Source organism: Equus przewalskii, chromosome 2, assembly GCF_037783145.1.
Source record: "Equus przewalskii isolate Varuska chromosome 2, EquPr2, whole genome shotgun sequence".
NCBI classification, from domain to species: domain Eukaryota; kingdom Metazoa; phylum Chordata; class Mammalia; order Perissodactyla; family Equidae; genus Equus; species Equus przewalskii.
The window spans coordinates 18,119,897-18,131,707 of NC_091832.1; the positions used below are offsets into that span (position 1 = coordinate 18,119,897).

The 11,811-nt window shown below is 58.5% G+C and overlaps 1 protein-coding gene across 4 annotated transcripts in view; it reads left to right on the forward strand.

The window, feature by feature from the left end:
• Nucleotides 1-10,384, forward strand: part of BMP8B (bone morphogenetic protein 8b) — a 33,168-nt gene extending 22,784 nt beyond the window's left edge. Inside the window, exons 4-8 of one of the 4 annotated variants that reach the window (XR_011537434.1) lie at nucleotides 845-1,039; nucleotides 1,893-1,972; nucleotides 2,515-2,625; nucleotides 3,280-3,406; nucleotides 6,735-10,171. Coding sequence is in view for 3 of the 4 variants with exons in the window: in XM_070610174.1 (XP_070466275.1) it covers nucleotides 845-1,039; nucleotides 1,893-1,972; nucleotides 2,515-2,625; nucleotides 6,735-6,884 (536 nt within the window). In the remaining variant the exon portion in view is untranslated. Of the gene's footprint in view, nucleotides 1-844; nucleotides 1,040-1,892; nucleotides 1,973-2,514; nucleotides 2,626-3,279; nucleotides 3,407-6,734 lie in introns of all 4 variants that reach the window. The other 3 variants (XM_070610174.1, XM_070610175.1, XM_070610176.1) reach the window with 3 other exon arrangements.
• Nucleotides 10,385-11,811: the final 1,427 nt, after the last annotated feature.

The window sequence follows — 11,811 nt, forward strand, 5'->3', positions numbered from 1 at the left end:
TTTCATGGCATCCTCAGTCTTTAAGCGGCTGTGGAGTAAAATGCCACTTTTATAGGCCTCGCTGTCCCTAAGCTGAGGCCCCGATCTGTCCCTGCTCATCCTCTTCTCTCCTGCTTCCCTTTTTAAACCACAAACCCGGTGGTTAAGGACTTAACTGGGTAAGAACTTGGCTCTGGAATTAGACCGACGTGGGGTGAACCTGGCTCTGGGACTTTGGGCCAACGTCCCTGCCCCTGAGCCTGGTGTCCCGTTTGTGGGCCTCAGGGCACAGTTAGTGCCCGGCTCTTGGGGGGTGCTCAGCGGGCAGGTGCCCGCCCAGTCCTGGCAGCAGCCCCAGTCAGCTGAGGTTAGAAATCCTACGTCGAAATCCCAGCAAGTCCGGGGTGGGAGGTAGAACTTGGGCCTCAGAGCCTCAGACCAAGGTGGGACCCTGGTTCTGAGAGTCCCTGGCAGGGTGGCTCTGGGCCATCACGAGCGACTCTGAAGTTTCTCAGTGAAGTATGAGGTCCGGGATCACTGGAAAGATGAGTGAGATCGTCAGTGTAAAATAACTTTGAACCCGTAACATGCTGCCCAAATGGCAGCGTTCACGATTATGGCTAATACTGACCCTGCAGCCCGCGAGGCCCCTGCCCCCAGCTGCTTCAGACCTGCCTGCAGGGGGCTGGGGCTGGACTTGGGACTCTGGACTTCAGATGAGGAAACTGAGGCACAGTGCGTCCCCTCAAGTCCTCAGCCTCCATGCTCCTGGGCCCACCCAGGCCCCGGCAGAGGGGTCCCTGCTGTGTCCACGTGCAGGGCCACCACCCTCGAGTGACCGCCCTCTCTCCTCTCTCTGTCTCAGGGCTCAGCGTGGATCCTGGCCTGGCCGGTCTGCTGGGGCAACGGGCACCGCACTCCAAACAGCCCTTCATGGTCACTTTTTTCAGGGCGAGCCCCCGTCCTGTCCGAGCCCCTCGGGCCGTGAGGCCGCTGAAGAGGAGGCCCCCGAAGAAAACCAACGAGCTGCCGCACCCAAACAAGCTCCCGGGGATCTTTGGTGAGGGCCCAGGATGGGCCTGAGGCCCGCAGGCTTTGGGCCACGAGCCAGGTGGTGGTGATGAACCCTCCAGGCTCTTGGTGGGCTTCCAGCTGGTGGTCACGCTCCAGCCACCTCTCCTGACTGTCCTCCTCTGCCCCTACAGCCTGGGGACTGGCCACTGCCCTCTCAGGCCTCTGAGCATCTGCGCTCGCCATTCCTGCTGCCCAGAAGTCCCTTCTCTGCCCTCCCCTGGCTCTCTGGCCTTTCCCAGAAGTCTCTGTCAGAATGGGGCGCCCCTTCCTCTGGGCAGCACGGCCCCGGGTGCCCTCGGTTCTCCCCGGGCACCCTGCAGGATGCACAGTTCCTTATGCGAAGGTCTCCCCCGGAGTTCGAGCCCCTCAGGATCAGGGACGGGCCTGACCCGACCACATGCCCTCCTTTCCTCACGGGGAGTCAGCCTTTGGCTGGCCTCAGGGGGAGCCACGAGACTCTGTGGAACGGGTTGGCAGGAGAGGTGGAATGAGGTCAGGAGGTGTCTCCAGAGGAAAGGAGGACGAGCCCCTAGGTGGCCGAGGGTCCCCTGGGCTGTTTATTGGAGCATCAGGAGGCCCACAGGCTGAAAGTCAGGGGAGGCTGGGCTGAGCGTACGGTTACTCTGGAGCCATCAGGAGCCACTGAAGGTTCTTGAGCTGGGCCATGGCACCAGCAGAGCTGCAAGGATGGGCTTTACGGGACCAAAAGGTTTAGTTTCCCGTCATTCATTTAGTCAACAAATGTGCCCATCGGGGTGTCCCCCACCCTGGGAGCTCCCTGTGGTAGCTGCGTAGAGCAGGAACCCCCAAAAAGACTTCGCGCTGTCTGTCCCCTGCAGATGACGTCCACGGCTCCGACGGCCGGCAGGTTTGTCGTCGGCACGAGCTCTATGTCAGCTTCCAGGACCTCGGCTGGCTGGTAATTTCTGACTCCTCCTCTTTCTTAACTGACAGTCCGTCCCGCGTCCCCTCCCCCATCCCCCCCAGAGCCAAAGTGTTTCTCCAGGAGGAGGTGGAATTATGGGGGATTTCAACTTTCTTAGCTATTGCTTTTTTCTTTCTTTTCTAAGTTTTCTAAGGGGAGAATGTGTTGCTTTTATAGTGAAAAGTGCTTTTTTTGTAAAACTGTGAGAAAGGAGACTATCTGAACGCTCAGCTGCGATTGTAGGAACTGTGACAGGGAAGCCAGGCTCGGTGGGCCGTGCTGGGGGGCCTCTGCTGGCCCCGCAGGACGCTGGTGGTGCGGGGAGGGGCACAGCGGGCTCCAGCCCTGTCTGCTGGGGTCCCCGGGGGGACGCCGGGCCTCTGGGGAGACTGCCGAGCAGCTGAGGGCTGAGGGTGGGTGACGGGCCCTGAGGCCAGGGGAGGGGCAGGGCAGCCCTGAGTGTCCCGTGACAGGCGCTGGACGTAGGGGCTCGGAGGGCCCGTGGAGGGACTCACCTCCTCCCATTCTCCCCCCAGGACTGGGTCATCGCCCCCCAAGGTTACTCGGCCTATTACTGTGAGGGGGAGTGCTCCTTCCCGCTGGACTCCTGCATGAACGCCACCAACCACGCCATTCTGCAGTCCCTGGTCAGTCCTGCGTCCGGACCCCCGACGCCCGGGCGGGGTCCCCAGAGCAGAGGGGCCTCTGAAGCCGGGAGTTGGGTGGGTGCCGCTTGAGCCAGGGGGTGTCCTCTGCATGGAGTCTGTCCTGCACCCATGTGGTCACCGCCCTGTGCAGAGGCCGGTCCCTGTGGCCTCTGTGCGCAGACTCCCCACACCGGGACCTGCCTGCACCCCGCTTACACTGGCCAGTGCGCACACGCACATCCATGCAGCACACATGCACATGCGGGACTGTCGCTTTCGTGTGAGGGGCGCCCGCACTGACAGGTGTGCCTGTTATCACATGCACAGCACATCCGTGACAGACGTGCATTGCCCATGGAGCCCTGTGAGCTCGGAACACACACACACCCGCGTGCCTGGCGTGTTCCCCTCCTGGATACACGTGCCGTGGGGTGATGACATGCGTGTGTGCCGCCCGCCCTCTTCGTGGCATGTTGGGGTCGGGGGTGCCCCAGGCACATCTGGGCTGTGGCTCCCCCTTCCCTTCCGTGTCCGTAAACGGTCCTTCTCAGCTCTGTGTCCCCCAGACTGTGTGGCTCTGATGCCCGGTGTCCGGGGGTCTAAATGCCAACAGTCATTCCCTGAGAAGTGTCCTTGCTGCTGCTCGTTGCTCAGTGTTCGCTCGTGTTTGCTGATCCTGGGCTTGAGCCTTTTCTCTAGAACCTTGACCTGGACTCCAGTCCCCTGTGCCCCGACGCTGATGTTTCTCTGGGAGGAGATTGTGTCAAGGTGACGCCTTAGGGTGAGAGTAACTGAATTGCGACGGCGGCTTGGACCCCCGAGGACGAGTGGGGTCTACTGGGTGCCCGGGTGCCACCTCAGCCGAGGAGCTGGTGTGATGGCGGGCGCCCCGGCCTCCCTGCCTTCGTGCAGGGCTCCTCCTGCGTGGCCCCTCCCGGCTCTGCCCCGCTCCGCCCCAGCCCCCACCCTCCGTGTCCCAGCTGTCGGTCACCAGAGTGAGCACTCCCGCTGTGCTGGGCGCAGACAGGACAGTGGCTGACCGCTCGGGGAGGCTGTCTGCGGACACTCGAGCAGAGGGGCAGCCAAGAGGCTGGGTCTGTGAGGAAGGAAGATGGCTGTTCATCGGAGGGGGGCTGAGCCTCTGCACGGAGCAAGAATGTTCCCGGCAGAAGGAGCAAGTGCAAAGGCCCCGGACAGGAGCAAGCTGGGTGGGCTCAGGGCCGGCAGGGAGGCGGGGACTGGCTGGAGCAAAGCGGGGGTGAGGGTGGAGGGAAGTGACGTTGGGGTGGGCAGGGGCCGTTCACGTGGCCTTGGGGTCCCTCATAAGGTGACAGGTGGGGGGATTTAATCCCAAGTGAACCAAGAGGCCGTTGCAGGGTTTTAGCGAAGCAGTGTCATGATCTGACTCACTCTAGAAGTTTCTCTCTGCCTGCTGTGGGAGATGGACTGTGGGGTGGAGGGTGGAGGAGGCCGGGGGCCAGGTGAGGAGGCTGCTGCGGTCACCTACAAGAGGCCCAGGGTGTCTTGGTGGGTGGTGGGCGTGGGCTGCGGCAGCTGGATGGTGGAGGCGGGCCCACTCTGGGCAGTGGGTGGAGGCGGCAGGGGGTGCAGGGCCTCCAGCGAGGGCTCAGCGACGTGCTGGCTGAGGGCCCTTCTGAGGACAAGGGGAGGACGGCGGCTTGGCGAGGGCAGAGCTGCTGTGGGGTCGGAGGAGGGATTGGGGGAAACCAGAAGTTCTGCTTCCGACCCCGTGTGTCTGAGGCCCTAATACCCCACATGGTGAATTTGGGTGGGTAGTTGGGTCCACGAGTCTGGGGTACAGAGGAGGGCCCAGCTGAAGGTCTGAATGTGAGAGATGTCGCACGGGGCCAGCGTTTGAGTCCTCAGAGCAGATGAGGCTCTGGGAGACAGCGGGAGGAGGCGGGGAGGACGGGCCTCCCCGCGGAGAGGCCTGGGAAGGACGAGGAGCCGTGGGAGGCGGGGCAGTGATGTGGGAGGGGTCCTTGGGGAGGCTGGGGCCAGGAGGACACTTGTCCCTCCAGGCTCAGCCTCGGCGTCGCTCTACACGCAGCAGCCGGGGAGTCTCACTACAGCACAAATCTGACCACCTCCTTCTCAGCCGAGAAGCTTCCTGTCGTGTCCCATTGTCCCCAGGAGGAATCCGAGCCCTTGGCTGGGACGCAGGGCCCCTCTTTAGCTGCCATGCCTGCCTCACCAATGTCCCCGCACACGGCCCAGGGCCCTTATCTCCCTGCACATGCTGGCTCCGTGCCAGGACCACCGTGTGTTCCCACCTCCCCCCTTTGCAGTGGCCGCTCCCTCCGCCAGGAGGGCCTCCTCCCTGCCCTGCCCGCCTCACCTCTGTGTCCTTCTCAGCCAGGGGTGGTCACGGCTCATGCTCCCGGAGCGCTGAGCGCCTGCTGTGATTGCTGTGCCGCTCCCGTGGGTCCTGGTTGTCTGTTGGAATGTTTCCCGGTTCCCCTCCCCTCCCCACTGAGGCTGAGAGATGGGACCTTGTCTGGGACGTTCCTGTGCTCCCAGCCCTGGTAGGGCTGGCAGAAAGCACATGTCCAAGATACCTTTGTGCTGGAAATGAGACAAGTACAGTTGTGCCCGTTTGGCAGAGGAGAAACCTGAGGCGCACAATGCACTATTTGTACCCGACCCAATAAGGACCAGAACCTCTGCTTTGGTCTCCCATGTCGTCTAAGGCGAATCAGTCTATTTGGTGCCACGCGGAATAAAAGGCCGTTTCTCTTTCTGTCTATCTAATAAAGCTCTGGTCTAGGGTGGAGGCGAAGGATGGCAGCACCCCTGTGGTGCTGACCTCTCTCCAGAGTCCCAACTCGGGCCCTTTCAGTCCTCGGTTTCCAGACACTCAGGGCCCCATGGCTGGTCCAGATGGGCAGTGTCGCCTACTTTCTTTCACGTGGGTCTACGAGTGCCAAGCGCAGCCACCGCATGCGGACGGTGGGAAGTTGGGGAGCATGTTCCAGTCTGGCTTGACATCCCCACAGAGGCCTTGTTTTCCCCCACGGGCCTCAGAGAGGCTCTGGCCCCAGTCCAGCCCAGTGTCCGGTGCACGGTCCTCCCAGCAGGCTGGCTCGGAGCTGGAGCTTCCGGGACAAGGCTCTGCACTGGGCACTGGGGGCCCGGCTGCCAGGCAGGTTCCACCAGACATCTTCGTCCAGGTCCTGCTCAGCAGCTTCCGTGGGGCCAGGAGGTCCAGGGCCGGCCCAGCGGCCACAACACCCCTGGACGGGTGGCTTCTTTTTCTCCTCCCCTGACGGCTGCCCACTGCCTTCAGGGCCCTTCTGAGTGGGGCCCCGACAGGGTGTCCAGTACCACCTGCAGCCTGTCCTGCCGAGTCTCAGGATAAATATTTTCCTGGAGCCAAAACAGCCCCCTCCCTCAGGCTGGTCTCTGGTGCTGAAGCTGCTGGAGGAGGGTGGTGGGAGCTGCCCCGGGGCCACATCCTGCTGCACCGTCAGAGCCGCGACTCCAGGCAGTCACGGGGCCTCTGTGCCCTCAGTCTCCGTCTGCCCGGAATGATGCTTGTCTAAGGAGTTGTTGTGAGGGCCGAAGTGAGCTTTGGGAAATAATCGTGCCGACCGCCCCAGGGTGAACTTGGACTTCTCGGCTCATCCAGCTGTTCCCTCACCTTCACTGGCTCACAGTCTTGGGGGCAGACAGACCATGAGCAGCTAACGCGGACAGGACACGGTCAGGGACGTTACAGAAGCTCAGAGAGAACAGGAGCGGGCGGGGGGGTGGGGTCCTTAGAGGGGGATGCTGCAGGGGCGTCAGGCGCAGGACTGGGCACCAGGCACGCCGTGTGCTGGGGTCACGTCTGAGGGAGTGGGTGTGGCAGGGAGTGGGCAGGTGCCCAGGCTGTGCCCTGAGGGCAGCAGGGCAGGGAAGGGGTCAAGGAGGGCAGGGGCGGCCACAGCTGCCTGGTAGCACCCGTCCTGGCTGCAGTTGGAGAATGGAGCGGGCAGGGGCGAGCGGCTGGGGAGCCCGGGCAGGCAGGAGCTGGGGGCCGGGGCTGGGGGGCCCTGGGAGAAGCCCACAGTTCTCACGCCTCTGCCTGCTGCCCCCTCCCTGGCCAGGTGCACCTGATGAAGCCAGACGCTGTCCCCAAGGCGTGCTGCGCGCCCACCAAGCTGAGCGCCACCTCCGTGCTCTACTACGACAGCAGCAACAATGTCATCCTGCGCAAGCACCGCAACATGGTGGTCCGCGCCTGCGGCTGCCACTGAGGGCACCCCGTCCACTCGGCGCCTCCCCCAGCTCAGGCCCCTCTGCAGAGGCGGGAGCCCCTCAAACCCAGCCAGCCCCAGGCGGGGTTGGCACAGAGGGCCCTCCGAGATCAACATGTCTGTGTCCCTGCCTCCCTCCTGCCAGGCTGGGTCCTCTCCAGGCCCCTCCTCCTCTCTGCCCTGTCTGAGGTTGTCACAGACTTCTGGCTTCCAGTCCTCGTGTTCTGAGTCATCAAGCAAGCTTCTACCCCAGCCCCCTCACCCCTCCAGAGGCATGTGGTGACCAGCTCTTTGGGGCTGGCACAAAAGTCCTGTCTGTGGCCCAGGCTGTGGGCAGATGTGGGATGAACCGAGAGCACCTGGAACCCAAGATGGGCCCCTCAGGCTCTTCACTATCCATTCCAGGGTTTGCCGGTGTGTAGACAGGATCTGGTCCACCTCTGGTTGCCTGCCCTTCCCAGGTGCAAAACTGGGCATTTCTAGGCATTTCTGTTAGAGAGCGTGGCGTTGCCCTCAGTGTTCCATATTTGCATCTGAATTACCAAACTGCTGACCACAGGGTACGCATGTGGGTCAACTCAAGAAAGAGCTGAATGAACACAAGAGTTAGGGCTAAGGCCAATGGAGTTTACCTTCCCCTGTCTTTCTGCCTTGATACGCCTCTTCTGCCTGGGGCAGACATGCAGCGCATGGACATTTTGCCTTTGGAGAAACAAAAGATCTTGGGGCCTTCGATGACCCATCTATCTGTCAGCATGGAACCATCAGGAGTTCAGCTCTGTGGAAAAGCTATCTTTTCACTGAGACAAGTACGGTGGATACATTGTGTGGCCCAAGATGACAATGCCCAGCACAGATGACATAATTTCCCTTGCCTTTCTGCATGGCAGACATCAATAATCAACCCCGATATTTTTCCTTCCAAATCTGGATAGAATTTCAAAATGATCAGCACAGAACTCCAGGCAGCCACTGCCAACAGACTAGAGTTGGCATATGAAGTGAGAATTGTTTGCCATCTCCTGCTAAGGAGCAATCCATTCCACCCAGAGCAATGCATCTTTGACACTGGGCAGCCTGTGACAAGGTGTGGGGCGAGGGTGGGAGCTTGTCCAGAAGTTGTCACAAACAGGCTGGTGACCAAAGTTTTTGTCACCTTGTATGCCCAGGAGCCCTGTCCTGTTTCTTGGGACCTGTGAGCCAAAGAAAAGGCTGCTGTCCCCGGGGAGTGACAGGTGGTAATTAGGCTGAGCTGGGTGGGGAGGTTCCCGGAAACCACTGTTCTCCTTGGAACAGCCGCAGCAGCTGGAGTGTTTATTTGATTTCTGACTCGCTAAGCCTGTAATTTACCTGCTGGCGCAGACAGAGTCCAGCTGCCCGAACCCTGAAATACTGTGTCATTAAAAGCAGATCCTGGGCCCACCCCAGACACAGGCACAGCCCAGCTGAGGCCAAAAACTGGAGTGTCCGAGGATGTGCAGCTCTGGAATTCACTCCACACCCTGAGGAGGGGCTCCGGGGAGCAGATCGGGCAGCAGGGGTGGAGGCTGGGGCCATGCTGCGGGACAGCAGCCCCTCCACCCGGACCTGGGAGCAAGTGCGGAGGAAGAGATCCTGCCCATGTGCACAAAGGGCAGCCCAGCCTGTCTGGAAGGCATTAAGGTCCCCATCAGTGTATGGCTCTGTGCTCTGGCCTAGATGCTAGGAGACCTAACTTGTGGGTAGCTTCCTCCTCTGGGCCTTATTTCCCATCTGTAACATGAAGGCCTGGGACTTTTTGATCTCCAAAGGGCCTTCAGCCAGGGAATCTGTGTCTGCCGACCCTTTCTCACACTGAGTCCAGATGCAACCTCTTCCCCCTGGATGCCGAGCTCAGGTGGCCATTACGAATCCAAACTGGCACATAACCCAGAACCTACTGGCCATTCTAGTACTTATCTCACAATCTTCTCTTCCCAACAGCAGGGAGCGTCTTCTAGGTGATTGTAAATTTTAAATTCCAATTATTTTGAGAACTAATTTTTTACTTCACCTGGTATCTTTAGTGCCCAGCAAAGTTGGGGGTGAACTAGAAATGTCTATAAATTACCCAAAGTTCCGTAGATGTGGAATACACCTTCCCTGTCAATCCAGCAGTGCACAGCAGGAAGGAATAGGACTTGCAGTCCTTTTTAATGCAGAACAAGTCAAAAACAGTAAGTCATCACCTACCTGCCTGTCAGACTTCTAGCAACTTTTGCCGCCAGACAGTCACCAAATGAAATCAAATAGAAAGAGCCCTGAGCAGTGAAACAATTCTGAGTGGTCACAAAACCCATGCATTTTGTTCCGTGAGTTATCTGGTTGCCGAGCCACACACGGCCGCTGCAGTGGGCGGCCCAGGCTGGCAGATGCGCAGCACAGATACCACTGTTTCCTTCTCTTGCTCAGGGCATGGCTTGTTTATCTGGTGGCACCAGACTTGAAGGATAAATACAGGTAGTCAGCTCAGACCCGGTGACAGCAATGCAAAATCAATGACAGCTGACAGGAAGGGAAGACGCATGGAAAAGGGGCTAAGGAGAAATGCACAGCAGACTTGGTATTTGCAGTGCAATACTGGCCTCATGACCAAGTCATCATAATGCCAGTGTTCACCATCTTCTAACTAAGGCAGGGAATTCACACGTTCTCGAAAAAACCCTCAGAAATAGGAAGAGAGGCAGCATAGCAAGAGTACAGATTTTTGGAGGCACGTGGATTTGCATTCTGGTTCTTCTTCCTCTGCGGAGCAGCAGACCGGTTCTTTCCTTCTGAGCCATCATAAAGATGAGATGTGGACACACTTAGGACATCTGGCACATAAATGCTTAACAACTGGTACTTGGTATTATCGCAAATGAATTTGCTAATTTTGAGCCCCTTCTGTGCTTGTCCACTAACCTTCCTCCCAGAACGTGTTCAGAGCTGTGCTTTTTCCTAAAAAATCTACACGCCACAATCCGTTGCGGGTAGGACCTGCTTTAAAGGTCTAAGCAAGAGCCTGGTTATGCCAGCCCTGGCTAGGGCTGGGACACTTTACCCTGTGTTCCCGGAGACTTGGGGACCCCAGAGGCCTGCCGGCGCTCAGCACTCCAGGTGCCTCTTTTGGCAATTTGAACGGGGGACTGTCCATTCTGCTTTTACTACTTACGGGAAGGCCTTTTGCAAATACTTGACCCACTTTTTTAGAAAAAGTGTTTTTCATTTACCACAAAAGTAATGTAGTTATGGAGGAAGTTTGGAAAAAAAAAAAAATACAGTTCAAATCACCATAGTCCTCTGATAAACACACTATCAATATTTTGATGAATTTATTCCTAGGATTTTTTCTTAGGATATACATATAAACATATATGTTCACATATTATAGATAGGTATTTTAAAAAATTGGGATCATACTTTATTAATTGCTTTGAGATATGCTTTTCCTGCTTTGTTATATGGTGAAAATTTCCCTGTTAATAAATATTTTTCGAAAACATGGTTCTCTAGTTTTCTATCACCTGAAATCTTACGAGACTCAGTTTTCATCACTAAAAAGTAGGTTCCACAGTCTCTTCCTTGGAGGGTTGCTGCAAGGCTGCCACAACTGACGAATTCACTGTGCCGGGGGCATCTGGAGGCAGATATGCTATTAGAGAGGAAACTCCAGCTGTCACAGGACTGATCCGGGGCCACAACCCTGCGTCTCTTCCTCGGGCCAGCACTGAAATGGGGCCCGACAAGTGCAGGTCTGCATTGGCAAAACCGAGCCCTGTGTTCTCAGTCGTGGTGCTGGAGCAACAGAGCAACGGGAACGTGGACAGGGAGGCCACCGGCCAGGAGCCAGGCAGTCCCAGGAAGGCTGCACCCTGAGGTCCACTTCCCATAGGCCAGAGCCCTCTGGAGCAACAGGGCGTGGGCGTTGTGCTGTGTGTAGCTGAACTAGGCGGCCAGGCTGCTGCGCCCCAGGATCTGGGGCCCCCTCCTGCCTAGCAGAGTGGGGCCCTGTTTCCTCGTGTCTCCCAACAAGGGCCCAGACCACTCCTGGGGACCATGACTGTCTCTCCCCCTGAAGGCACTGGGCTGCCCTGCCACAGACTGACCCTAGAGCCCAGTAAACCTCCTAAGACTCCATTATGACTAGAGGGAGACGGCCAAGCTCCCGATCCCAGCTCTGCTCTTATGTCCCGAGCCCTGGTTTACCTCCGCACAGAGTTCTGGTGTGGATATAGTGAGATGACACCGTGGCCACCTGGAGGGGCACTGGCACCCAGTGAACTCCAAACCTGCTGAGCTTTCCAACCTGCTCACTGATCTCAACTGCCCTAGGCTCTGAGGGAAGAGCAGAAAGTGACAGGTCACGTCACAGGAGTCAGTCCTCTCTTGCGAGGGTGGCTGTGCTAAGCTCTTCATACACACCCTTTCTTGGTTCCTGTAAAAGCCCTGAAGACGCTGCTTCCATCCCCACTTCACTAAAGCCTGCCCCATCGACTGCTCTGTGATGGGCACAGCTTGCACTGAGAGTGGGGGCCCATCTTTGAGGGAGGGTCTCTTTTAGGAGCTCCATCAGGATCAGGGGTACCTCTATCATACATGCCTGCCATGAGACAGAAACCCGGCCAACTGCAGCAGAGGGAGCTCAGTGAGGCCTGGGAGTCCATTTGACACATGGGAGCCAAAGGCAGGGTCAGAGTGCCACACCCCTCACAGGAGCTATCCTGGGGTCACCTGCCTCTCCAGCCTCCTACCTTGTCCAGATCTCTCCTCAAGACGAAGAAGGCCCGCCCATGGACCCCAATGGTCTGAGTAACCCAACCCACAGGGAGGTGGCTAGTGGCCTCAGGCTCAGTCGCTGCTCAGAGCCTTTAGCCAGGGAGGGATTCTTTCCAGCCACCCAGCTGACCAGGCGGGAGGGGGAGTGGGG